This window comes from Cervus canadensis, chromosome 5 (genome assembly GCF_019320065.1).
Source record: "Cervus canadensis isolate Bull #8, Minnesota chromosome 5, ASM1932006v1, whole genome shotgun sequence".
In the NCBI taxonomy this organism is placed as follows: domain Eukaryota; kingdom Metazoa; phylum Chordata; class Mammalia; order Artiodactyla; family Cervidae; genus Cervus; species Cervus canadensis.
In genome coordinates, this window is record NC_057390.1 from 67,978,697 (window position 1) to 68,005,572 (window position 26,876).

General features: G+C 37.6%; 1 protein-coding gene across 3 annotated transcripts in view; it reads right to left on the reverse strand.

Moving 5' to 3' along the window:
* Positions 1 to 26,876, reverse strand: part of BABAM2 (BRISC and BRCA1 A complex member 2) — a 399,480-nt gene that overhangs the window by 264,187 nt on the left and 108,417 nt on the right. For all 3 annotated transcript variants that reach the window (XM_043469051.1, XM_043469049.1, XM_043469050.1), the window contains exon 5: positions 16,217 to 16,411. In XM_043469051.1, coding sequence (XP_043324986.1) covers positions 16,217 to 16,411 — 195 coding nt within the window. The remainder of the gene's footprint in view (positions 1 to 16,216; positions 16,412 to 26,876) is intronic.

Below are 26,876 nucleotides of genomic sequence, written 5' to 3' on the forward strand. Positions count from 1 at the left end.
AACTCCTGATGATCTGTTAATATCATTATCATCAACTAAAATTTTTTAGCAGTTCTATGAACTAGTCTCTATAGGAAAGATGTACAGAGGTTTTGTGATTTAAAACATTTAACCAAGTTAAATAATAACTTCTATTTTTTTTTTCTGAAACAGAAAACTCATGTAAAAGAAAAAAGTTTCCCTCTCAATTTACAATGGCAAATCATCATAATTTATTGTATTTTTTATGATGGGAAAGACTAAGGAATGACATAAAAAAAAAAAGAAAAACAACTCTGTCATGGTCTAGAAGGAGGGGTTTTTCCACCTGTGCTATGCAGACACCTCAGGGTTCTAAGAAACTTCTGCAAAGGCAACAAAGAGGGGTGTGAGCTAGTAAGGTTCTAGATCTTTCAGCCTCTCTGGCAGCAAAGCCTGCAGCGCAGCTTGGGATTTTCTTATGATACCATGGGTTTTCTTACGATGTGCTGTTTGAACAAAGAACTCTCGGGATGAGCTAGAACTACTCTAAAGAGTGGTCTCTGCCTTTTTCATATTATGACCATTAAAGAGCTCCCTGAATCTCTACCTCTTCCCTCCTGACAAAACAAGCACTTCAAACTCCCTAACACATCTTTAAATATAGCAAGCATTTATAAATATTTTTTATGGATGGGTGGATGAACACACTTAAGGATGTATGCACACCTCTTATATAAGATTTCACAAGAGTCACCACTCCTTTCTACAAACACCCAAGTGACTGGATTCAAGGTCCTGGCCCTAACTGTGACCTAAAACCTTGAAAATGCAAACAGAAATATAAACCTTGAGCTCAAAAGATAAAAATGATAGCTACCATCCACATAGTTGTGTGTTGTTTGTTTTACTGCATGCAACATTTTTTAACTAACATCAATCTCTGGCTAAGGACAGAGTATTTCTTCAACCCCACAAGCCTAATCCCATGACAGAAAAGGCAGAAAACAGAGAACCAAATGGCCAGAATCAATGCTGAGGTCCCAGAAGTCATCATGCCACCAGGAATGCCAATGGTAAGAAATGATGCTACTCCTTAGGACTCAGCAGCTGTGCTCTTCCTTTGATATTTGTTCCTCTTTTCAGTAAATGCTAATTCCATTCTTCCGGTTTTTCAAGCCAGAAACCTCAGAATCATCTTTGACACAGGATGGAACCCCAATCGCACAGGTTACTCACAACCGAACACTTAAGAGAACAGCTGAGAGCCACTTAAGGATCTATAAACAGCTCGCCATGATGGACGGGAGGAGAAGGTCTGTGAAAGAGTCTAATAAAATTCTTACCTTCTGTTATAGTCCCAGATTATTAGAAAGTGTGGTTTTAGTGTTCTATGAGGCTGCTAGAGGACTAACATACCCTGTAAAGTGTGAGTACAAGAGGTCATACTTTGAAAGGGGTATGTATGGGAGAAACAGAATTATATAGGAACTTACAAGAGGGGAATATGGGGCTTTCTTGCAGACTCAGAGGGTAAAGAGTCTGCCAGCAATGCAGGAGACCTGGGTTCCATCCCTGGGTTGGGAAGATCCCCTGGAGAAGGAAATGGCAACCCATTCCAGTATTCTTGCCTGTAGAATTCCACGGACAGAGGAGCCTGGCAGGCTACAGTCCATGGGATCGCAGAATTGGACACGACAGAGCAACTAACACATAAGAGCGTAATCCATCCCAGTAAGATTTTGGAAAGAACAGAAAAGTCTCCCATGAGTGATGCATATAGTGCTAAAGAGGGAGGAAGACTCATCAAAGAATACAGGTTCCCAGCAATGGGCCCCCTTTTCCATCTTCTGTAAACTCTATTTTTTCCTCTTTACCCACTCACTCCCATCAGCGTGCAAACATCATTTGACAGGTCTTTCTTGACTTCATACCCTCTTTAGGTCCCATCTCATTTCTCTGTTCTACTATACAAAATTGTCTTCTCTAGAGATTAGTCTATATTTGAGGTCTACATTTTCTCTTTTATTTTTCTCTCCAAAAGCCTCTTAAGTCAGCCCTGCCACCACATCCCTCTCCCAAAACAGCTCACGAAGGTCACCAGTGACCACACCATTGCCAAATCTAATGTCCTTTCTCAGTCTTTATCTTCTTGCTGTTCTATCAGCAGCATTCCAGCATAGCTGATCACTCTTTTTCCTGGAACCTTCTCTACTTGATTTCCAAGAGCCAGTCTATTTGAGCTTTTTATTTCACTGGCCCTCCCTCTGGTCTCCCCAACCTCTTAACACTGCTGTGTACCAGCGCTTCTCCCCAAGACCTCTTTTCTTTACACTCCCCAGGTGACTCCATCCAGGTTCCTGATTTTATGCTGGGATGGTTCTCAAATATTTTATCTCCATCTCAAATCTTTTTCTACTTCAAGTTTCATTTATCCAGCTATGACAACAAAAACCCAAATCTTGATTTTGTACTTTCCCTTTGATATTCATTCCTCATTTCAGAGAACAGCAATTTCATTCTTTCTATCTCTCAAGCCAAAAAACTTCAGCATCACCCTTTACTCTTATGTTTCTCTCTCTTCCACATTCCAAGTGGCAGCAAATCCTGCTGACTCTACTGTCAATTTATATCCTCAGTCTGGCCACATTCCACCATCTCCATAGCCATCTGACCCAAGCCATTGTTATCTCCAGCCTGGATGACTGCAGCCACACCTAAACGCTTCAGCCATTGCTCATGTGCAACTGATTCCCATCACCACAGGAAGAGAGATCCTTTCAACGTTCATCAGATTACGTTTCTCCTTGGCTCAAAAGTCTTAGATGGTAGGGATTTAGCTTCTTCATAGAGGCATCTGACAAGATAACAACTGATCAAAGATGTGAAAGAGATGAGGAAGTAAACCATATGAAACATGGGTGGAAATATCTCAGGTAAAGAGAACAAGCATAAAAAGGCTTGATGCAGGAGTCCACCTGGATGTTCAAGAAACAGCAACAAGGTCAGTGTCTCTGGCACAAATAAGCACTAACACTGATCTCAGGTCTCCTAGAAACTTCCCCAGTGTGCACCACTGCTAAACCCCTGTAGGCTGTGCAAGAATCACACATAAAATGAGTGAACATTAAATGCCTACTAGATAAACTCCCTACCAATCAATAAATAGCCATTTCTACCTACTAGCCTAAAAATGTCAACCTGTAGGTTAAAATGTTAAAGTTAACAAACTCCGACCTTTTAGTTTGTTAGACTCAATGGCTCTTATAGTATTTTTGAAAACAACAACAAAAGAAGTGAAATGTGCAATTTAAAAAATTAAAAACTCTCTACATATAAGGTAATCGGAAGATATTCACATATTTAGCCCTTGGACTCATTTGAACTGCCAGTTATTTTAGTCCATGGGCTGCATTTTAGCTGTTTTGCCCTATTTTAGCTTGCACAATGTATTTTTATTCTACTGGCTATTTTTGACCAACATTCTTTTAAAAATGCTCAGACGATCCCTACTTTATCCCTTCTCAAAATGTTGATCCTAGAACTAATATAAATTTATGTTTGGTGGCAAAAGACTGATTTATACGCTAAATTCATAATAAAAGAAATGTTGATCTCAGGATTAATATTAATTGGTTTATCAGAAATGGGCTGATTTAAATAACTAAATTAATAATAAAAAAAGCTTAAGAGTGTGAAAAGAATTTGAACTTTTTGGAAACCATAAAAAGTGCTTTATGATCTCTAACTTTCAAGCCTACTATACATTCTTTATTTTACCTTTGAGAGAACAAAGAAAATTTTGCACTTGTTTCTAATAGCGTTAGAAACATTGGAGACTAAGATTCTAGAATTCAGTTTTCAGTTGCCACGGATTTTCCTTACAACCTGTAAGTGAACCCTTTTTTGTGAAACTGAGTAAACAGTGATTGAAAACATATCTTAGTGTAAAATTTGAGCCCTAAACATTACATGAGGAGCATAACACAAGTGAAAACTCCTCCTCACATTCGACCTCAGACAGTGACTCTTCCTGTGTTTTTATATTTGAAGTTCCAACAGTTATTCAAGCAATTTACAGCCACTCTGTTGCAACATCAAAGACTGCTTCCATAGCAATCTTTCCTGTAAGCCGAAAAGGAGACATTTAGATGCAGCCAAGTCAACAGAATCATCTGATTTCCTTTTTGTCAATCCTTGGTCAAATCTTCTCTTTGATAGACGCAGAAGATGATCTGACCTACGACCGTTAAAATGTCAGCCGTTCTGCCAACTGCTTTAATGGCAATTTCCCCAGCATTAGCAATAAATACACACATCCTCCCTTTTCTTCAAGTTATAGTACATTGGCAAGTAAGTTAAACTAACAACGCTGAGTTTTGGCAGTTTATTAGGTTTAAGCTTTTCTTCTGGTAACAGCAGCTGTGTCGTAGTTCTCTTTTCCTTTCAGAAGTGGCAGGTAGACATCTTGTGCAGAATGGATTCCAAAATATGGTTGCTCTGCAAAGTGAAATTGTACTTCCTTTCTTAGAGACAGTCTGCTGTCAACAAACAAGCTGTCATCTGAAATTGACTGTCTTAATGCTTAGGTGGCTAAAAGCTAAGAAATACTCAAGAGTGACTAACTTCAGCTGGGTGACAGCTTGGTAAAGATGAATCTTCAAATGGCCTCAGAACCAACAGCCTAAATCTAGAGATTGTTCCTTGTTAAACACGTAATTATCTACCACAGGTGAGAAGGGAAGCCAAAGTTAGTCTAATTAGAACATCTCACACTTCACAAAACTGTTTTCTAAGATATATCATTTAATTATTCCCAAAGCCCAGTTCAGTAGGTATAATTCATTTACATCTACTTTAGAAATGAGAAAACCAAGGCTTAGAACAGTCAAGAAGCCTGCCTGAAGTCATTGAGAGTGTAACAGAGAGTCAAAACTCAACCTCAAGATTCAAAAGTTATTCATCCATTCATTACTGTGGATTAAGAGCCTCACATGTGCAAGGCCTTATACAAGGCACTGCAAATACAATGAGTAAAAGAAATATGATCCTTGCCCTCCTGGAGCTTATATTCTAGTGAGTGAGTCAGTCATTAATCCAAAATAAAATAATACTCCTATAAATTAAAATCTCCAAAAAATAATATCCATAAAAGGGCAGAGTGCTCTGAGAGCATATTCAGGAAGACCTGGCCTGAAGCCCCTGTCCAGGCTTTGGGGCTCATTACTTGAGGGAACTTTAAAAAGTTGAGTCAAAAGACCATGTGGAAAAATGAACAATCAATACCAGCCAGGAACTGATAAACGTCGTCTATTCTGAAGAAAAGACAAAATACCAGCCAGGAAAACTGTGAAGAAGAAAAGCAATGAAAGGAGGCTAGCTATACCAAACAGCAAAGCATCATATAAACACACAGTAATTATAGCAGGATAGTCTGCTGTTACATCAGCAGACATAGTAATGGAACAGGAAATCAGTCCAGAAGATTTAGTGCCTGGGTGATAATGTGGGACAACTGGGTAGCCATCTAGAAATAAATAAGACTTAGACCCATATTTCACATCATCTATAAGGAAAAACTCCAAGTGGACTAAGGATTTCAGTGTAAAAACTGAAACCATGTAGAAGAAAACACTGACAAATGTCTTTATAAAACCTTGCAGCAGAGAATGACTTTATAATTCAAAAGCCATAAAAGAAAAGATAGACAAACTTGACTACCTGATCATAAAAATTGTTGGGATGATAAAAACCACCATCAGCAAAGTTAAAAGATAACTGGCAAATTGAGGGAAGTATATTTGCAATTCCATCGCAAACAGCAATGATTTTAATGAAGAGATTAAAAACCCAAGAGAACAAAAAGAAAGGATAAACAGAAAAGAAATACAAGAGACTCTTAAGCATATGAAAAAATGCTTAACCTCATTCATATCAAAAGAAATACAAATTAAAACTAAATTGAGCATCATTTTTCACCAAACAGACTGGGAGAAATCTGATAGCACTGCACTGTCTTCTGACCTCCACTGTTTTTAATGAAAAGTAAGTGGTGACATGTAGGTAACTTTCACCTACATGTAAAGTGTTCCTTTCTGTGGTGGTGAAGATTCTCTCTTTATGTCTGGTTTTCAGTATTTTGACTATGACGTGCCTTGTTTTTTCCCTGCATTTGTCTTGGTTGGGGTGTGTTGAGATTCTTAAGTCTGTAAATGCATGTTTTCCATTCTATCTGAAAATATCTGGGCATTATTTAACCAAATATTTTCCTGCTTTCTTTCACATTTAGATTTTATCCCATAAGCTCTGCTTTCCCTTCTAAGTATCAACCTCCCATCTAATATCTGCCTCCTTTTGATCACTCTCCAGCGCCTTAAGGCACATGGCTTTATATCTGTGGATGGGTTAGTCTAACAGGAGCTACCTGGCCATTATGCAAAGCGGAACATGACAGAAATCTATAAATAAGTTTAATTTACGACTGGCAATGCTGTGGAGAAACAATCACTCTCATATGTTGCTGCTGGGTTAATAAATTGGTATAAACATTCTGAGGGCATTCTGGTGATAAAATTATAAACACATATAATCTTTATTCCAGCAATTCCATTTCTAGTTATTTATCTTATAGACATACTGGAACACAGACAAAGTCACATGCACAAGATTATTTACCACAGTGTTATTTGTAACAGGGAAAGATTTAAAACAACTTTAATGCCCAACAATAAAATTCATACTAAATAAATTACAGTTCAATTATTCAGTGTAATGATATACAATCAATTTTTTTAAAGGAATGCTTATATGGATAAAAGATCTGAACTATATAAAGTCAGAAGTAAGCTGCAAAACAGAGTATATAATATATGTTACCATTTGCATAAAAAGGGGGCACTATCTATGTCTATAGGGGCTTCCCAGGTGCCACGAGTGGTAAAGAGCCCATCTGCCAATGCAGGAGACAGGAGAGATGCAAGTTTGATCCCTGGGTCGGGACGATCCCCTGGAGGAAGGCAAAGAAACCTACTCCAGTATTCCTGCCTGGAGAATCCCATGGACACAGGAGCCTGGCAGGCTAGTCCACAGGGTCGCACAGAGTCAGACATGACTGAAGCAACTTAGCATGCACACATGCATATATGTATGTGTGTGTGTGTATGTGTGTATTTGTATTTGCTTGTATGTGCATAAAGAAACCCTGAAAAACTACACTAGATAAAAGCTACACCAGCGCTTTTTCGGGTAGGAGAAAGAAAGGAAGGAGGTTTGATTTGGGTGGACACAAGACAATGATGGGAGGGAGACTTTTTACTATGTACATTTTGATTTCTGAACACTAGAATATATTACCCACTCAAAAAAATTTAAGAGATTTGAAAAATAAAGCTAGAAGTATGTATAATGAGATGCTCATAATCATGCACTCATACATATATTCAACAAGCATTTATTGAGCACCCACCATGCCAAGTACCAGGCTGGATAATAGAGATGTTAAGATCAACAAAATACAGTCTGTGTATTCACAGAGCTTAAAGTCTATCTTGACAGACAGACAAAATATTACAAAGGAATGCCTGGAGGGAGATATTTACAGGATGCATTGGAGGTAACTAAGTTAGGACTCTTAGTTTCAGGTGAGAGAATTCTAATTCAAACTAAACTGGGCAAATAAAAGATAATTTATTTTAAAGATAGGCGGTATCTCAGGAAATCTAAGATTTTAAAAGCAGCCCAGCCTCAGTTCAAAGAACTCTAATGCCCCCAGGACCTTCTGTCTTTTATCTCTGCTCTCTGTGTTTCATCTTACTCTCTATTTACCACCTTCTGATTCTTTTGACTAGATAATTTGAGGGGAAAAAAGGTCCCAGATACACATGTTACAGACCAGCTACTATTAACAAGACCAATCTTACTCTCACAACTAACTCCAAACTCCTAGATGAGAACTCTGCTTGACTCAGGTGCCTCCTGATCTAATCAACACTATTTCCACAGTTTTTACAATGAAAAAGTTACTGTTACCACAAATTCATTGAAAAGCATTGAAGAGCAGGCAACTCTTTGGGAGAGGTAGGGTACAGTTATACATACACTTCCCCAAAGCCCTAAAAAAGTCTTAGAGAACACTTCAAATACGAGATTCTTCATCTTTTTCCTTTTATATGTAGAGAGAAACCTTTAAAAACTGGACTCAATCAGTCCTTTAAAGATACTCACACCTTCTCCTCATGCTGAGGAAATTGTGGAAGGGGTGCCCCCAACAGCTAAGTACCACCAAAAATGCGGCAAAGCACCCAAGACTTCAGAACCAACAAGTGGCCTCACAAATACAAGTGAGGTGACCCAATTCCAGTCCTTCCTCATATGTTGCTCTGCGAGGTGCAGGCAAAGATTTCCTCTGTGCTTCATGTTTCTGTAAAACCAGGTTTTTTCTACTTGATGGGCCCTGCTGCTAAAGGAAAGTTGGAATTTTCTACTGATACTTACATTAAAAAAAATAATAATAATAAAGGTCCTTTTAAAGATCAGTAGTCACCTATCATATTCACTTTAAACATCTTGAGATATAAAGCAATTTAGGCCCAAACATATACACCCATACACACACACAAGTACTTTTAGTGAATAAAGTAAAAACCTGAGAAATAAACTGTTGTGACAAGATCCTAAGTACTCTTAGTGACATACAGGTCAAAATCCAATATAACAAATTCCATTACACAAACAAGAAAAATGTGAGAGCCCCTGTCATTGGTTCTATTACTTTAAATAATGTTCAACGTCTAATAGTTCCATGCGGTTAAAAACAAAAACAAACAAACCTGGACAATTGTAAGTGACTCTAATAGATTTCACTACCATGCTACACATTTTTCCAAAGGAGCAACCACAAGTTTATCCCTGCCACAGGTGAAATGCCTCAGAGTTTAACTCCCAAGTGGCATAAATTAAACAGAGATGATGAGAAGCCCCCTGTATCCCCTGCTCCATGTGGCAGAATGGTGTCACCAAAATATCTACTCCATCATCGTGGCCAGCAGTGAAAGGGTCACCCTCTCCCAGACCCTCCAGCTATTCTGATCTTTCTATGCAATTTGACATTATTTAACATTTTCTAATAGCCATATTTAAAAAGGTTAAAAAAAAAGGTGAAATTAATTTCAATAATATACCCCAGTATATCCAGAATACTATCATTTCTGCATATAATCAACATGAAAAATTATTAATGAGACCACTTTCTGTGCCAGTTTCCTGAACTCTGCTGTGTATTTCACATTTGCATACATCTCAGTTCAGACCAGCCACATTTCAAGTGCTCAGTAGCCACACGTATGTTATATGACTAGTATATGACACAGTTTGTTGTGATCCACAGAGTCAAAGGCTTTAGAATAGTCAATGAAGCAGAAGTAAGATGTTTTTCTGGAATTCTCTTGCTTTTTCTATGATCCAATGGAGTTGGCAATTTGATCTCTTGTTCCTCTGCCTTTTCTAAATCCAGCTTGAACATCTGAAAGTTCACTGTTCACGTATTGTTGAAGCCTCTGCCCTAAAGGAGCTTACACTTGAACCACCCTGTTATAAAATTAATCAAACAAGGAGACCATAAGGATGAGATGACTCTAATGCCTTGGTAGCCAACTTAGGCAAATGGAAACCTAAACCAGAATCAGTTCCTGTAAATGCCTTAAGATTAAGAAGAACAGCCAGTCACAAACAGCCGACTAGTCTTTCCCAAATAATGCAACCACTTCAAGCTCTAGCCAAACAACAGACTTGCTTTTCTTCCAAGTCCTCTCTGTAAATCCCTAGCCCATAACTCTAAGGAGCAGAATGCTCCTAACCACGCTGCATCAACATTTGCTCAAATAAACTCTTAAAAATTTTAGTATATCTCAGTTTATCTTTTAACACTGCTCATATACTTTCCTTCAAACATAATGTCACAGCAAGCTGGGATGACAAAAGCATGTCATTAATTCAGATGAGGAGCTATCATGAAATGGCTCCTTTCTTCTCTGCATGGTATTTTTAAATGTTGCCAGAGTTTAATTTATAAGCCATAAATTCTTAAAATCTTACTGGGATTTGTGGCCAGGTACAGCAAAAAAAAAGGGGGGGGGGTAATTGTTTCAGTCTCCATCATATATCATTATTAAGAAAATTCCCACAAAAGGAAAAAAATCAGTTGCTAAAAAAATGTTTTATCTCACAGATTACCCACTGGTGATCTTTAATATGGAAAATATGTGAAAATATGTGGTTTTAGAACATCTCAAAACATTCTTTTCATAGCAGGAAAGAAAAATGCCTTTGATCAAAATATTAGGGATGATAAACTAACTTTGAGCTCTGGGAATTAAAACAAAAGCCAAAGAAAAATTCACAAATTTGCTTACTGTTACTATTGTTACTATTAACTGACATTGGTTCTTTAGATACTACTGACTCAAGCAGGAAAGCAGTTGATTATTTACAGTATAAAGTGAGACCTTAAATTTTGTCCATTGAGAAAACTTATAATGTACCTTTATGTTGATATATTGTATCAAAACAGTATATATAATATTAGCATCTATAGCTTACATTAGGACATTCATTAAAATTAAAATTCTAATCTTAAAAATAACTGCTCAAATAGCAGGAGGGACGTCTTTGTGGTAATCTGTATCTTGACTACAGTGGTAGTTATAGGAAATTACTCATGTGATAAAATGGCATACACATATATTTTATCAATGTCAATTTCTTGGTTATATAAAACATAACCACTGGGGGAAACCAGGTGAAGGGTATACAAGACCTCTCTGTACTATTTTGCAACTTCTTGTGAATCTGTAACTATTTACTATATCTTCTTAAAATTACTCTGATCATGCAGGAATATTAGAATTGTTCATTCTGAACAGGTAACCTTGCATCCCAATGTATCTGTGTTTCTCTCAATTTAAAAAAAAATTGGCATTTATTAAAAATTATAAAACCAACACAGACTAAGAAAACAGTGTTCAAAACTCTACTCATTAAAAACTCTACTCATTAAAGGAGATGGACAAAGCAATAAGAGAGATGGCTTCATAAAAAGACCATGGCAAAGAATTAATAAAGAGTTTGTGTTTTTGTTTTTTTTTTTTTTTTTTAGTGTTTACTTTCAAATGTGCACTTGCTGAAATCTTCTAACTGGAAACTGAGGAGAAAAAAGAAGAGTGTCTGCAGTGACATGGAGAAGCACTGTATTTCAAGTTAACATGCTTGTCAGAAGGCTGACAGGAGATGAGAGCCTTCACTCTCTCTTCTACATGGTTTTTAAATTTTTCCTTTTGCCAACTGATGGTAAAACGGAAGAGGCATCTCAGGATTTTAAGAGCAGAAACGGAAGGTTAAGAAAGCAAACATACGTTCTAGAAAGAAAACTTCAGTAATGGCAAAGGTGGAAACAGAAAGGGGAATAGAAAGCCACCATCCTCTCAAATGAACACAGGATGTTGTCATCCAAAGGTCTTCAATCATTATGCACAGTCTTAGGTTCCTTACAGAAAACATTTATCAGGTGGACTAGTAGGATCAGGAGAACCACAATACATGGATTCACATTCAGCCCAGGAAGAACATATTGATTCTTACTCTATTTTATTAAAAGAATATATTGGTTTTCATATTTTATTTCCTATATCAATTTATTTCATATTAAAATGTTTTCTTGCTACAATAAGATGTAATAGATGTGATTTACTGATCTATAAACCAGTCATATGAATACTTATAATTCTTGTCTCCCACATATGCTATGCCTATAAGTTTTTCTTTCTTTTTTGGGGGCTGCACCACATGGCTTGCAGGATCTTAGTTCCCCAACCAGAGAGAACCTGGACCCCCTGCATTGGAAGTCCTAATCGCTGAATGCTGGGGAATTTCCCTCTAAAGTTTTTCTGCAACCATATAACCCACTGACCTCCTCTACCTATAGTGCTACTTATCTCCACCTTCCTTTAGGGCCTAGGTCAGTTCCGGTTCACCAGTGAAGGCTCCATAGTTACTTCATTTCTCAGTGATTGGGTCTTCTTCTGAATTCATATACAGGCTGTTCATTCCATTTGAGGCAATCTATTTAGTGTTGCTATTTCATTTTTTACAAATACGTGCTGAGTCTTCTTAACTGGATTTTAACACCTTCAAGAGCCAAAGCCAGGACTACTTTTTTTTTAACTCGAATCATTAGCAGCATAGTAGACTTTCTATATCAGTTGTACACTGGCTTAGCCCTGTTGAATTACATCTTACGGGTATGGTGCAGCATTCCAGAGCATGTAAATATAATTTAAAATACTGATTCTGTAGTCTTTCAAAATAATTATCGTTCCAAGCTCTGTGTTATCAGAAAAACTGAAAAGCATGCCTTTCAATTACCTAATAAAAGAATGAACAAAATAGGATCAAAGGAGCAGCTCTGTGACATTTCACAAGACATCTGATGGCAAACTAGATGTACATCCAATCTCTTAGATGTAGCTCTTCCAGAGACTCAGACAACTAAGAAAGCAGCACAAAGTAGAATACTAAGAGAGAATGACTGAATGCTTTACTGAAAATGAGACAATCTAATAATATACACCTTCCTTAAAAGGATAAAATAAGTTTGCCATAACTGTTTCTTAGTTACCTAACTATTCTTCCAACTGACTATTGCATTCTTATTTAAACCATCCATTAAAGACCTGAGTGCAATTTCTTTTAAAAATCTCCAGAATGTTTTTACTTTCTACAGCCCTGAGGATCTTTCTGCTTCTCCATTTCTCAAAGATAATACCTCTGAAGCACATCTGCCCATTTCTTTGGTTTCTTCAGCCCTGAAACAGAGCCCCTAGAAGAAGTGCAGCCTGGCCAACAACTTGATTTTAGCCCAGGGAGCCCCACCTTGGACTTCTGACCACCAGAACCATAAGGTAATATATCTGTGTTGTTTTAAGCTACCAAGGTCGTGGTAATCTGTTACAGCAACAGTAGGAAACTAATACAGCCTTTGATTCAAAAGATCTCACCTCAAAATCAAACTCCTTTCTTTCTGCTAGGGTCCCATGTTTGTCAACCAAATTCTTGGGGTGTATTTGAATTCCAGTAGCAAGTTGTCCTTTAACATATTCCTGAAGCAGCACATCAAGATCCAATGTGTTTCATCCTGCAAGACTCACCTTTATGTTCTGTTTTTGGACCAGGAACTAACTCATATACCTGTATTTTTACTTCCAGTGTCTCAGCTCCTACTTCTGTTGATCTCCTCCTTGGGTTGGTCTGCTGTAAGCTTAACCTCTAATTGTCCACCTTGTCTTGTTACAAGGTTCTCAGTTTCTTTACTTCCCCTCAGTCCATAATCATTGCCCTGATGCTTACAAACTACTCAACAGCATATGAAAATAAACTGGGGGTAAACATAGCAGTAGTAGGTTTTATAAGTAAAGAATGGATTATCAGTAACATTAAATTGAAAGTTTTAAATATACTATAAATTCAAACTATCTAACTATACTCCTACACTCAGAAGAACTACAACTCAAGTATTAGCTGGGCCAATGAACATAATTTCAAAAATTCTTAGATCAGAAATGGCACCATAAAACTGGATAAATTTAAAGTCAGCCTTAATATTAAAAGGGGGAATTAGGTAGGAAGGAAAATCCTAAAAACTAAAGACCAATTAGTTTGACAGTGATTCCTGTCTTTAAAGGAATCTATCAGTACTAAAGACAACACAAACAGGTTCATCAAGAAGTCATGCCAAATTAACCTAATAACTCTTTTGAAAGGACAACTAAATTGATTGTTTAATAAGAGAAATGCTTGGATTAGAGGATAAACTAAGTAAGTTCAGTGAAGTTTTCCTTACTATCCATAGGAATAAAGTTTCAAAATAATAGTTTAAAACCTTGAACTCTGCACTACTTGTAGAAATATGAAATGGTGCAGCCACTATGGAAAACAGTACAGAGATTTCTCAAAAAAAAAAAAAAAAATTTAAAACAGAATTAGCAATATGATCCAGCAATCCTACTCTGGGGGATGTATTCAAAAGAATTCAAAGTAGTATCTTTATATATACTCAGGTGTAGTCAGCATTATTCACAATAGCCAGGAGGTGAAAGCAACACAAATGCTGACTGACGGATGAATGGATACACAAAATGTGGCAAAAGTATACACTGGAATACCAAGCAGTCTTAAAAAGGTGAGAAATCCTGTCACATGCTACAACATCAATGAACCTCAAAGAGAGTATGCTAAGCAAAATAAGCCAATCACAAAAAGACAAATGCCAGATGATTCCACTTATATGAGGTGTCTAAAGGAGTCAAAATCATACAGACGGGAAGTAGAAAGGTAGCTGCCAAGGGCTGGAGGGAAATGGAGTTAGTATTTAAATTGGTCCAGAGTTTCAGTTCTACAAGATGGAAAAGCTCTAGAGAGTGACTGCACAACAATGTGAACAAACTTAATACTACTTCACTGTATACTTACAAAGGGTTAAGATGACAAATTTAATTTTACGTGTCTTTTACCACAATAAAATAAACAAAATAAATTTACAAAATAACAGACAAACAAAAAAAAAAAAACCTTGAACTGAACAAACAAGATGATTTGTAACAAGGATAAATTTTAGTCTCACTGATTCAAGGGCATTAATCACATGTAAGACCTTGGAAAACATGTCCTTTGAGAAAGAGCTGAAGAGCAAGATGGGAGAGGTATGTTTAACCTAAGAAAAGAAAGACTGAGAGAAATCTGAAAGGCTTAACACAGAGAAGGGAACCTAAACTTACTCTGTGCTTAAATAAACTAGAGTTTACTCATTCATTCATTCATTCATTCATTCACTCAACAAATGTTTATGGAATGTAAACAATATGCCAGGCACTGTTCTAAGTATTTACGATATTTCCAGTGAACAAATATCTCTGCTTTTGTGGAATTTTACATTCCATTGCGGGGAGACAAACAACAAACATAATAAGTGTGGTAGGCTCCCGATGTGATCTCTGGTGGGATTCACACTCTTATGTAATGCCTCCCCTGTGTGTACGTTGGACTTAAGCAGAATATATCAAAAGTTTTTTATAGACATGATGCTAGTGCACATTTAATAGACTACAGTGTAGTGTAAACATAACTCATATGTATCAGGAAACCAAAAAATTCATGCAACTCACTTTATTTTGATATTTGCTTATTTGCAGTGGTCTGAAACCAAACCCACAGTATTTCCCAAGTATGCAAGTACATGAAATGTTCAGAAAAGAAAATCTATTGACAGAAACTCAATTAGTGGTTGCCCAAAACTGGGCGTGGGAATAAAATTAACTATAAATGGGCATTGAGGGATATCACTGGGATGATGGAACCATTCGAAAACTGGATTGATGATGGTTGTTCAACTTGCTTTACACTTAAAACAGGTGGATATATGATATCAAAATAATACCTCAAAAGAAGTTGTTTAAAAAAATTGGGGGTGTTAATACAGCCATTTCTAAGAAAGTCACATATGAGTAAAATCTTTGAGGAGGAAGGGCATTAGCTTTGTGATTATACAGGGGAAACAAGCCAGATGACAGGAAAGCTATGCACAGACCCAAGGGCAGGGGCATGTCTGGTGTGTCTACAGTACACAGAGGCGCTAGTGTGGCTGAGATCATTATTTTTAGATAGGAAAGCAGGAGATGAAGAGAGAGCAGGAACGATGGATGGAGGATGGCGGTGACGGGAATCAGGCTGAGCTCTTCTATACCCCTGGAAAGACGGTGGCTTTTACTGTGAGAGAAAAAGAGAGGGATATGAAAGTTCTGGGCAGAGGAGTGATACACTCTGGCTTGTGTCTTTAAAGGATCACACAATGTAAAAGAAATTATAAAAGGCTCCACATAAGCTAGTTACCTCCGGAGTTACTGACCTCTCTCGTCTGACTGAGATATCACATACTTTCTCATAATTCAGAGTTTTGAAGAGACCTTAATGTTTATGTGGTTTCTCAAAGATATCGCCTGGGAAGCCTGTAAAATTTGGAGACTCATATTCCCAGCTGCAGACACTCAGAAGTCAGGGGCTGCGGGTGTGAGACTGAGAGAATATCCGGGCATCCTCAATCATGTTTATCTAAGGAAATGGCCAGGGTTTATTATAAATGAATGTTGGAATTGATTATTTTATTCTATTACAGATAAAGTGACCTTTTTCTCCCTTTCTCGAAAAACCTTACCCAGTTGTTCTTTTTCCCGGCATAAATCTCCATGTTCCCTCCATACTGTGGCTCTTCCAGTAACGTCTGGTATTCGAACATGAGGCGGGAGCTCTCACGGAGGCGGCTGCACTGAAACTGGTGATACTGTTGCACAAGTTCCTTCACCACCAGTAAGAGACATTCAGGGTTTGATGGATTCCAGGAGGCAAGGTTCTGTAGAAGCCAAAAAGAAAAGCCCAGTAACAAATGAGTTCTCACACAAATCCAGTATCACATTGGCTCATCAATATAGAGGGAAAGACGGATGAAAATCTAAGAGAAATAGACTACTTTTTTTTTAATTGAAGTATAGTTGATTTACAGTGTTTTGTTAGTTTCTGGGGTACAGCAAAGTGATGCAATTATACACACAGATATATATGTATATATATATATTCTTTTTCATATTGTGGTTTATTATAGGATGGAGAATACAGTTCCCTTGCTATAGAGTAGGATTTGGTTGCATCTCTATCTTATATAGAGTAGTTTGTATCTGCTAATCTCAAACTCCTAATTTCCCCTCCCCCACCCTTCCCCCTTAGCAACCATGTTTGTTTTCTAAGTTTGTGAGTCTGCTTCTGTTTTGTAAATAAGTTCCTTTTTATCATATTTTAGATTTCACATATAAGTGATATCATAGGGTATTTGTCTTTCTCTTTCTGATTTACTTCACTTAGTATGATAAGATATCTCTAACCTCCAAGTAGCTGCAAATAGCATTATTTCCTTCTTTCTATGGCTGAGTAATATTCCATTGTATGTATGTACCACATCTTCTTTAGCATTCATCTGCAAATGGATACTTAGGTTGCTTCCATGTCTTGGCTATTATAAACAGTGCTACTATGAACATTGGCGAGCATGAATCTTTTCCAATTAGAGTTTTTCTGGATATATGCCCAGGAGTGAGATTGCTGGGCATGTGGCCACTCTAGTTTTCGTTTTTTTAAGGAACCTCCATACTGTTTTCCATAGAAGCTGCACCAATTTATATTCCCACAAATAATCTAAGAGAGAAACAGATCTCTCTTAATTAGAGAGATCTCTTAATTAATCTAAATTATTAGATTAATAATAATCTAATTAAGAAACTACTCTTAATTAATGATAAGCTCGGAGCTGAAGTCAGAAGGGCCTCTTGAACTTGTTGATTTTTCCTGCTTTCTAAAAATTCTTGCAGACAATCAAGGAGAATTCCACTATGGGCAGGCAGAAACAGTAAAGTGTAAAGTAGCGTAGTAACAAAACAAGAAAACAAAACATCCTAAGAAGACCATAATTTTTAGCCTTAAAGACTTGTTTCTTATTCTTTCATAATTTTAATTTCTTCCATCTGCACCTAAATTCAGCATTAAAAGCTAATGTCATTCAACTCAAATCCACAGACCATCTGCATCTATAATACCAGATATAAATGAATGCTCTGTAAACATTAGAGCCCCACAGACATGTAAGCACAATGGTGGTGGTTCAGCCTGAAAAAGATAGGAATGGAGTAGAGATGGCAGAAAATACAATTAGGAAATGCGAGGTCCAGAGAAAAGGCCTGACCAGGAAAGGAGATGGGAAAGATCTGACAAGTATATAGCTGCTTTTAAGCTCACAGTCATTCATTCAACAAATACTTATCAAGTACCTATTCTGTATCAAGCATTGTTCCAGGCAGTGACAGGAATAAACCAAGTCCTTGCTGAAGGAGCTTACAGTTTCATTGACCAAAATAAATAATCAACAAAATCAGATGGTAATAAATGCTACTGAGAAAACTGGTGAAGGAAGAGCTTCAAAAAAGAGAAGTGATCAGCTGTGCCAAATGGTGTTGCTGAGTAAGAGAAGGCCTAGGAACTGACGGCTGGGTGTGTGGACACACAGGTCAGTAGTGCGCTCCACAAGGGCTATCTTGGTGAAGTAGAAGCTTGACTGTAGAGGCTTTAAGAGAGAATGAGTAGAAAGAAATTAGAAATGTGATACAGACAACACAAACTGGTAACCAGAGGGGAAGAGAAAGTTTTGCTCAGATGTTTATAGTCTGAGGGAATATCCCATAGAGAGGGGGGAACATGTTGCTGAAAAGGGAAGTGGGCACAGAACACCATCAGGGAAGGTAACAATTAGGTAGGCAGAATGGGATCTCCAAGAGGGATGCCTTAGAAAGGAGCACAGAGAATCCATCTGTAGGTATAAGAGAAAAGGCCAGTTTAGGATTACAAATGTAGGCAAGTTGTTCTATGCGGCGATAGAAGCTTGTGATGATTCTCTTCTAAGAGTTTACATTTTCTCCTTGAAACAAGGCCATCAGCTGAGAGTGAGGAAGAAGGAGGGGATACAGGAAGTTTGAGAAAAGAGTGTGCAATAGTCATTTAGAACAATAAACAATGAATGAACTGGGGAAATGGAGGAGGAATTCCAGACAGCACTAAAAGCCCCACTGAGCTTGAGGTATGATTTTTTTTTTTTTTTTTTTTTTTGAGGTATGATTTTTAAGTGAGACCAATCAGCATAAATTCCCTCACCTGGGTGCAATGTAGAGTGGGAGGAATTTAGATTTAACAAAGGTTGGGATTTTGCCAGGTAAGTACAATACAAAGAAAGAAGGGCAAGAGATCTTTGAGGGCTTGCAGAAGAATGATTGTAATTATGGACATGGACACCCTAAGCCAGGAAAAAGCAAAGTAAGTTCATAAGAGAAGTAAGAGTTAGTGGAAAAATGAAAGGACCAATGGTCGTGGTGAGCTGAAGAATTGTTGCCATTGAAATTCTAAAAAGAATGAATTCTAAAAGACAGGAGGTGTGGTCAGAGAACGGGATGTTTGATCTGTAATGGGTACTGACAAGGCCTGGCTGAACATGTGTCTGGCTGAGGGAGGTGGAGGGAGGACAAGATCCTGCAGGAAAGGAAGTCAGGGACTGAGAGGCCCACATGTGGGAAGGAGCGTTTATGTGAATATTAAAGCGTTTATGTGAATATTAAATCACCTGCAATCACAAAAAGAGCAATCAACAGTGCTGAGAAAATAACTGTGAGCCATGCGCTAAAATCTTCAAAGGATGTCTCTAGATAACAACAAGGAGGGAGGGGTGTGTTCTACTGTCTGATGGGCTAAGTTTCAAGGCTGGGGATGGGGTGTCAGGGAAAAGGGAACGATGATTTCCTTGGCAGCAGCATCGAGCAAGGAGAACACCTACCGCCCCTCCAAGTGCAGTGATACAAAAGATGAGAGAGAAATCAGCTGTGATAAATAAATTATTTGAGAGCATGGAGGGAAAGACAGAATCTCAGGGCAGAGGATCTGAATATTCAGGTTTCAAGAGTGAGAAATACTATGTTTGGTCCCTATTCCCACCTCCAGATTTTGGTTTAACTGAGTCAATCTGCACAGACAGTCTGTTTGTTTAAGCTCCCCAGGTGATTCTAAAATGCAGCAAAGGTTGAGAACCACTGACTTTGGCGGGGGGCGGGGGGGGGGAATGGTGTAGAAAAGTTAAGGGTATCAGGGACTTTACTGATGATAGACCATGTATATACCACAAAACACTGAATTTCCAGAAATTTAGAAATCTGGCATCTATAAAGGAAAACACCAATACATCACAAATGCTCAAAACGTGATAATTATATAGCCTGCTGAGTACTATATAAATTCTAAGAACTTTTCATATATTCAAATTAATCCTTAAGACAACCTACAAGTTACATTACTATAGCATTTTATTCAGATGAGAAACTGAGGCCAAAAGTAGTTTGGTATCTTGTCCAAGGTCACAGAGCTATTAAAATAATAAAGCTGAGTTTTGAACTTAAGCAATTTGGCTCCAAGTCCCTGCTTAAGCACTACAGCACAGGTTCTTTAATGTCTGATTTAATTAAAGAGCTGGATTCTCAAATGTGCTTTTACATTCAATGTTGCAATATGTTGTTTTGGCTGAAGTATATGAAGAAAATCCAGCCTCATTCAAATATGTACTTCGAAAAAAGAAGAGTAGTTCCACAGCCTTTCCAAATAATTCTGGATGTTCTTCTTTGATACTACACCAAAACTCAACAAGTGGTGGTTTCTTAAAGGTTAGTTGTAATGTGGAATCTAAAACTACTTTTTTTCTCTTCCATTATGGTTTATTACAGGATACTGAATGCAATTCCCTGTGTTAAACAGTAGGCTAAAGTTATATTGATAAATATTTCACACTCTTACCCTAAATTCCATTTGTCTATCCTGTACTTTAAATCAAACTTTTACTCATGTATGACTTTGCACCATCATTCATTGGTCATTTAGAAAATACCGATTCACTGAGTTATGGAGATATTCCGAATGTTAACACATTTCATTTATGTAACACCAAAAAATCACATTCATTAATACCATGACCAATCTCACCAGAGAAGTCTTCTATCAAAAGAAAACAAACAGAAGCTAAAGAAATACATCCTTTAAAAGGATAATAATGATTTTGCCCCAAAGAGTGCGTTGACTTAGGGAATAAATGACAATGGAGAGGTCACTAAATGCTCTTTCACTTATAGGAAAGATAGGTCTTCAGGGATATCCAAGTAAAGACTCCATGAACAGAGGGAAAAGCAGGAGCTTCAGCATTCTGCAGTGAGTCACAGACAGCCCTTGCTATGAAGTGACTGAACAAAAAGAGCGTAAACTCCTCACTGGCAAACGTCTGAATCTCAGGAGCCTGAGGTCCTTTCGAGGCACTCAAGACCACATTTAAAGTATCAACAGGATATAACAACACAGTATAAAACTCAAAATGATCATTATATAGCTGGCTATGCATTTCCTTCAGAAATCATCATTAAACACTGATATACAGAAAAAATACACAATCTTCCCTTTCTCAGTCAAGTATTCAAGTCCTTCTTCCAATACAAAAAGAAAAAGCTTCAGTTGCCTCAGTTTAAACTCTTTATTTACCTTATTTATTTACTTATTTTTGGCTGCACTGGGTCTTTGTTCTTTGCCGCACGAGCAGCCTTTCTCTAGTTGCGGCGAGCAGGGGCTACTCTGGCTGTGGTGCCACATGCTCTCGTTGCAGTGGCTTCTCGTGCGGCTGGGCACGGGCTCCAGGCGCTCAGGCTTCAGTAGCTGCAGCGTGTGGGCCCAGCAGCTATAGCACACAGGCTTAGCTGCCCCGTGGCATGTGGGATCTTAGTTCAGGGATTAAACCAGTGTCCTCTGCACTAGAAGGGATTAAACCAGTGTCCCCTGCACTGGAAGGCAAATGGTTAACCACTGGACCACCAGGGAAGTCTCTCATTTTAAACCGTTAATTCTATCATTTCTCTTTAGCTATCTGGCAAGTTACAGCCTATATCTATAAAAATTTTTTAAATTATGAAAGCATATAAGCTGGCAAATACCTCTTACCAATTTGAATTCATTTCAAGTGATTCAATCTAATTATTAAATGCATAGTAAAGACATGCCAAGCAGTCCCTTTCCATTAAATACAACCTCCCAATACATGGAAATGCATTTGACCTCTCTGGCCATTCAAAGCGCACTTCACTGGAAAACAACTTAGTTGAAAAACAAGGAAAGCAGCGATATGTTCACTGGGATAAAAATTCCTCTACTGCTGCTGCATGACCACTTTTACATATGAAGTCATTTGTGCTCTGAATTACTTGGCCTAGAAGGGGAGAACATAGAAGATACACAAGATTTTGGTTACTTTCTAAGACTGAAGCGTATTTTAAAAACAGGTCTAACAATGCAGGACGTTGGGGTTTTCCACCCTCTTGAGAAGGAGATAGAGAAAAATGCCCAAAACTTCTTCAAGGAAAGGGTGAGGGAGCATAAATTAAGAAGACTCTTTATGAAAAAGAGAAAAGTTTCTCTCTCTATGCACAAGGTTCTTATTTTACTTATTTTTGGTGATATATGAAAGAGGAAATCTTAAAAGAGGATGGTCAAGAAGAGTAGGCATGGGACATGTAATATATCAACATAGGAAGGAGTAAAAATGCATTAGGAGAAAGTGATAAAAGTATAATAAGAGAAAACAGAGAAAAGTGAAAAAATGAACTACTATCATGAAACTTTATTCCTTCTCACCAAACACATATGAAGCAGTTCAGGGAAGATATCATGCCAGTGCTTTTTAAATGCTGGTTACCTAAAGAGGTTGAACAACTCTGATGATACTCAAGTGTAGACAACTGAGAGTGTAGAATGTAAACCTGCCAACCCTCAGTGACATGATATTCACTAAAATATCAGTTTCTAACCGAAGAATTGGCATCTGCCTCTTTGTAGTCACAACCTGTCCCATCTAGCAGTAATTCTGGATTCCCCACTCTGGCTCACTCTATAGGCTGCCTGACTTGAGGGATGCTCCTGTTTGTGTGACCCTCAACCTTCCCAGGTCTCTCTCATCAATACAATCTACCACACATGTTATACTCTCAAATCAATGGCCCTGCAGACTTGAAAAAGCACAACCAATCCTCAGCTGCTTTTGTGAGCTTCCTTATGTGAGAACACAGCAGATTATAATTCTTGCAAATGCCTAACTCACTTCACCCCCAAATCACATCTCACTTACTCAAAACAAGGCTTCTCAGTCATACTAAAGAAAATTCACTCACAATGATACAAATATACAAAGAGTTGGGAAACAATATACTAGATTCACAGCACTGGGGAGATGAAGAAGAGAAATAAGCAAATTAGCAAATGAGCCCCGGGACCATCACTGACTAACAAGGAAGGAGAAAAAAATCTTATATGGGGGAAAAAATTTCTTTTAAAAAATGCTTATAATAAAAACTGTTAATTAATAAGAGGATAAAGTATAGATATAAATTAGAAACACTTCTTTAAAATTATCTGAAACATAACAAAATTATGTACAACTATCTAGTACTGTACACAACATATAATACTGTACCATATATTTGAAAGCTGCTAAGAGAGTAAATCTTAAAGGGTCTCATCACAAGAAAAAGAAATCTATAACTGTATGGTGATGAAAGTTAAATTTATTGTGGTATTCATTTCACAATATATACATAAATCAATATGTTATATACCTAAAACTAAATGTTGTATGTCAATTATATCTTAATAAAAAGTTAAAAAACAATGTGTAAAAAGTATATAACCTTACTAATTAGCAAATAAATGTGATTTTATTGATTTCTTCTTTTTCATAAACTAATGTTTCATTGAAACAGTAATATACATATGGTAAGAGAAACAGCATTTTTTCTGATAGCATAAGAGTATAAAGAATAAAGGTAAGTCTTCCTCACAACCTATATTATCAGATCCCTCCATTCTCCAGAAAGACTATTCTTATCCCCCAGATGGAGCCACACTGAGACCTCTACAATTTATAGAGTACTCACAGAAATAAATATTGGTATGGCAAAAAATTAATTAGGGTAGTTTTATAATCCTCAATGGCTTTATTTTCAAATAGTCTAATAATTCTCTTCATTCTTGTAAGCAGAGCCTATTGAATCTAAGATTTGAGAATGTTGCCATGTTCTTTGAAGTTGTTGTTAATTACCGTCTTGAAAACTCAGTGGGTTCTTGGAAGCACAGAAGCTAATTAGAAAGAGATGCAAATCTGTGACATCCAAATGAATAGCTAAGACGACGACCAACATACGGCCATTTTTGGGATTAATACGGGCTAGTAAAAAATATTCCTAGAAGTACAGTTAAGTTAAATTCTCACACTTGCTTAAGAACTATGCCTGAGAAGTAAACTGAAGTATTCTGGTCAAATGTGGCAATTTGCAGCCTGTGTTCGCTACTGCTGGAGCCAGGAGTAAACCTAGTAGAGGGCACCCCAGCCTCTCAACCTGCTTTAACCAGAACACCACTGTCATTCTGCTTTTGGTTTTGTTTGGTTGGTTGTTTTGGTTTGCTTTGAGTTTGGGTTGTGTTGAAGTTTTACCTAACATGTCATTTGAAAAAAAAATTTATTTTTTGGGAAATGGATCTAGTCTAGTAAGTAGTAAACACTTCACTGAAATCTTACGCTTCTTTTATCCTTCCTATTTGTGACCATCTTCATCATGATACCAGAGGCCCTCCCAGGAGGAATCTGAAATTATACAATGGCCTGGAGGATCTTCCAGATGTGCTGCAGAAAAGCATTTTCTCTGGTTTATAAGGCTGTAGCCCCATGTCATGAAATTATAGATTATATATATATGTGTGTGTGTGTATATATATATATATATATAGAGAGAGAGAGAGAGAGAGAGAGAGAGCGCGCTCATAGCTTGGGAGTAAAAGGGATTTATCTCTTTAAATCATACATATCTTAACAATAAACAAAGTGGAACTACAATCTTCTCAAAAAAACCTAGTCTGCTTGGGGCCAGCCATGGCAGGTTCCGCTGCATTCTGTCCCTGCTCTCTCTAGAGCTCTCCAAGGTTCTGACCTCCCTCTCAATCAACAACTAACTTCCCTGGATTTTTTGTGACCTAGGCTTTTCTAAAAGGTCTGATTTATTGCCTTGCAGGAGAAATAAAAAAGACAGCAGTCCATTCCCTGGCTTAAATCTTCTGGATACCAGTAGTAATGTGATACTAACCCTATGCCAATATAGAACATGACAGATAAACATCTTTGAGAAGGACAAAGGTAATGTGTTGGGCAAAATATACAAATATCTTGGTTTCTGAAAAATCACTCTCCTGCATGATTTTATGAAAGAACCAACAGGTTTGCAAATGAGAAAAGGAAAATAAATTCTAAATCTGAATTTTTTTAAATGCCTTTCAGTGGGCAGCCTCACCAACAATTGCTAGGTAAGCAAAACTTCCAAATAACAGAGGAGTTCTGGGGAATCTTCAAATATCTACCACCTACTGGTACATCACACCAGAATTTCTCTACCATCACTGTTTTATGCTCAGCAGACTCATTGGAACTGACATACATGTTTGCTTTCTTCCACAGGCCAGCATGCTTTTAATCTAAAATATACAAAAGTATCTCAAAAATACAGGCTTCCCTCATGGCTCAGAGAGTAAAGAATCTGCCTGCAATGCAGGAGACCTGGGTTCGGTCCCTGGGATGAGAAGATCCCCTGGAGGAGGGCAAGGCAACCCACTCCAGTATTCTTCCCTGGAGAATCCCCATGGACAGAGGGGCCTGGCAGGCTATAGTTCATGGGGTCGCAGAGTCGGACATAACTGAGTGACTAAGCACAGCACAGCACATCTCAAAAATAGAACTTTAGCTCCATTTAGAAAACTCAAAAAAAAAAAAAAAAAAAAAAACAACCTGTAATATCGCTTCTTGCTCATGAGAAGTTGCTTACAAATGACCTTTCAGCTCCTCTAAAAAAGAAAGTGACCAGCATGCAACCCCAGGACACGCTGAACTGCCACTTCAAATAGGTCTCTAGGATCACCTGGCACATTTCTAAGTTCTGTTTCCTTGGAACTGGGACGGAGAGATGGGAGCAACCTAGAGTGGGAGAGAGCAGGGGGAGAAAGGAATCTCAAACCACATCTGTTGACCCAGCATTTCTTGTCTATCAAGAGGAAGAAAGTAAAGAGCAGCTTCTTTTCTATCTTGGAAACCCTGCTGCAAGTGGAACAAAGTTGAAAACAAAAGAGGCTCCCTAGAACCTTTCTAAGCCTTTCTTAACAGTACAACCACTTAGAGCACAGACCAGCATCTTTTCCAAAATGAATATAAAAGAACTAAGACTGGAGACCCTAAAATCACTGACTGCTGAATTTAATAATGACAAAATCCACTCTTCTTCCCTAAGATATTGTCTCTACACACACAACTTTAAGCTGCTATCTTTTAAATACAAAATCAAATCTATTGGGGGCCAAAATGCTTAAGTTTTATACCTACTGTTTCTCAAACAAATTTAAAAAAGCATGAATAAATGATATTATTAAGTTCAATATTTGAACAAAATGTCAGTGTAGACTAAAATTTGACTAGTGATCCCTAAACATTTAGAAATCCTTCTGTCTGGTCAGCAAAGTGTTTCAAAGAAATTTAAATTCCTCTAGGCTGTACATGTATCCAGTTCACCAAAACCCCAATTAAAAAAAAAAAAAACAAAAAAGAAACTTTTTCATGACCCCAGATTGGCTGTGGCTCTGAAGTGAATGTTGCTATTCACCTGAGTCGCTAATGCCACACACCTTCTCAATCAAGCCTACTCTGACTCTGAGAATAAAAGGCAACATTGCCATGACAGAAAGGAAATTAGCAAATATGATTTCCAACTTGACTCAAATTGTTTTTCCTGGGGATGCATTTAAATTGTCCAGGTTGCTCGAATATCATCCAGGGATGTGATTTTGAAGGAAACAGCTTGTTTCTGGTTTTCCTGGCTGTACTACAAGTAACAACAGTGTGAGCTTATTTTAAGTTAAAGTGTGCTTCTGTGTTTCTTTACAAGAAATTAACTGCAATCCATTTAGTTAAAGCAAACACTTTGTTAGGATTTCACTTTTCATTAGAAAAATGTCTTCAGGAGTATTTTAAACGTAAAAGATGAAGAATCCCAATTTCTGCACAGAGATTTTAAACTTGGAGCAAATTATTTAAATAATGGAAGAAGATGATTCAAGCTTAGCATCCTTTGTTGGCACTGAGTGTTTTATAGCCATAGGTGAGTCACACCACC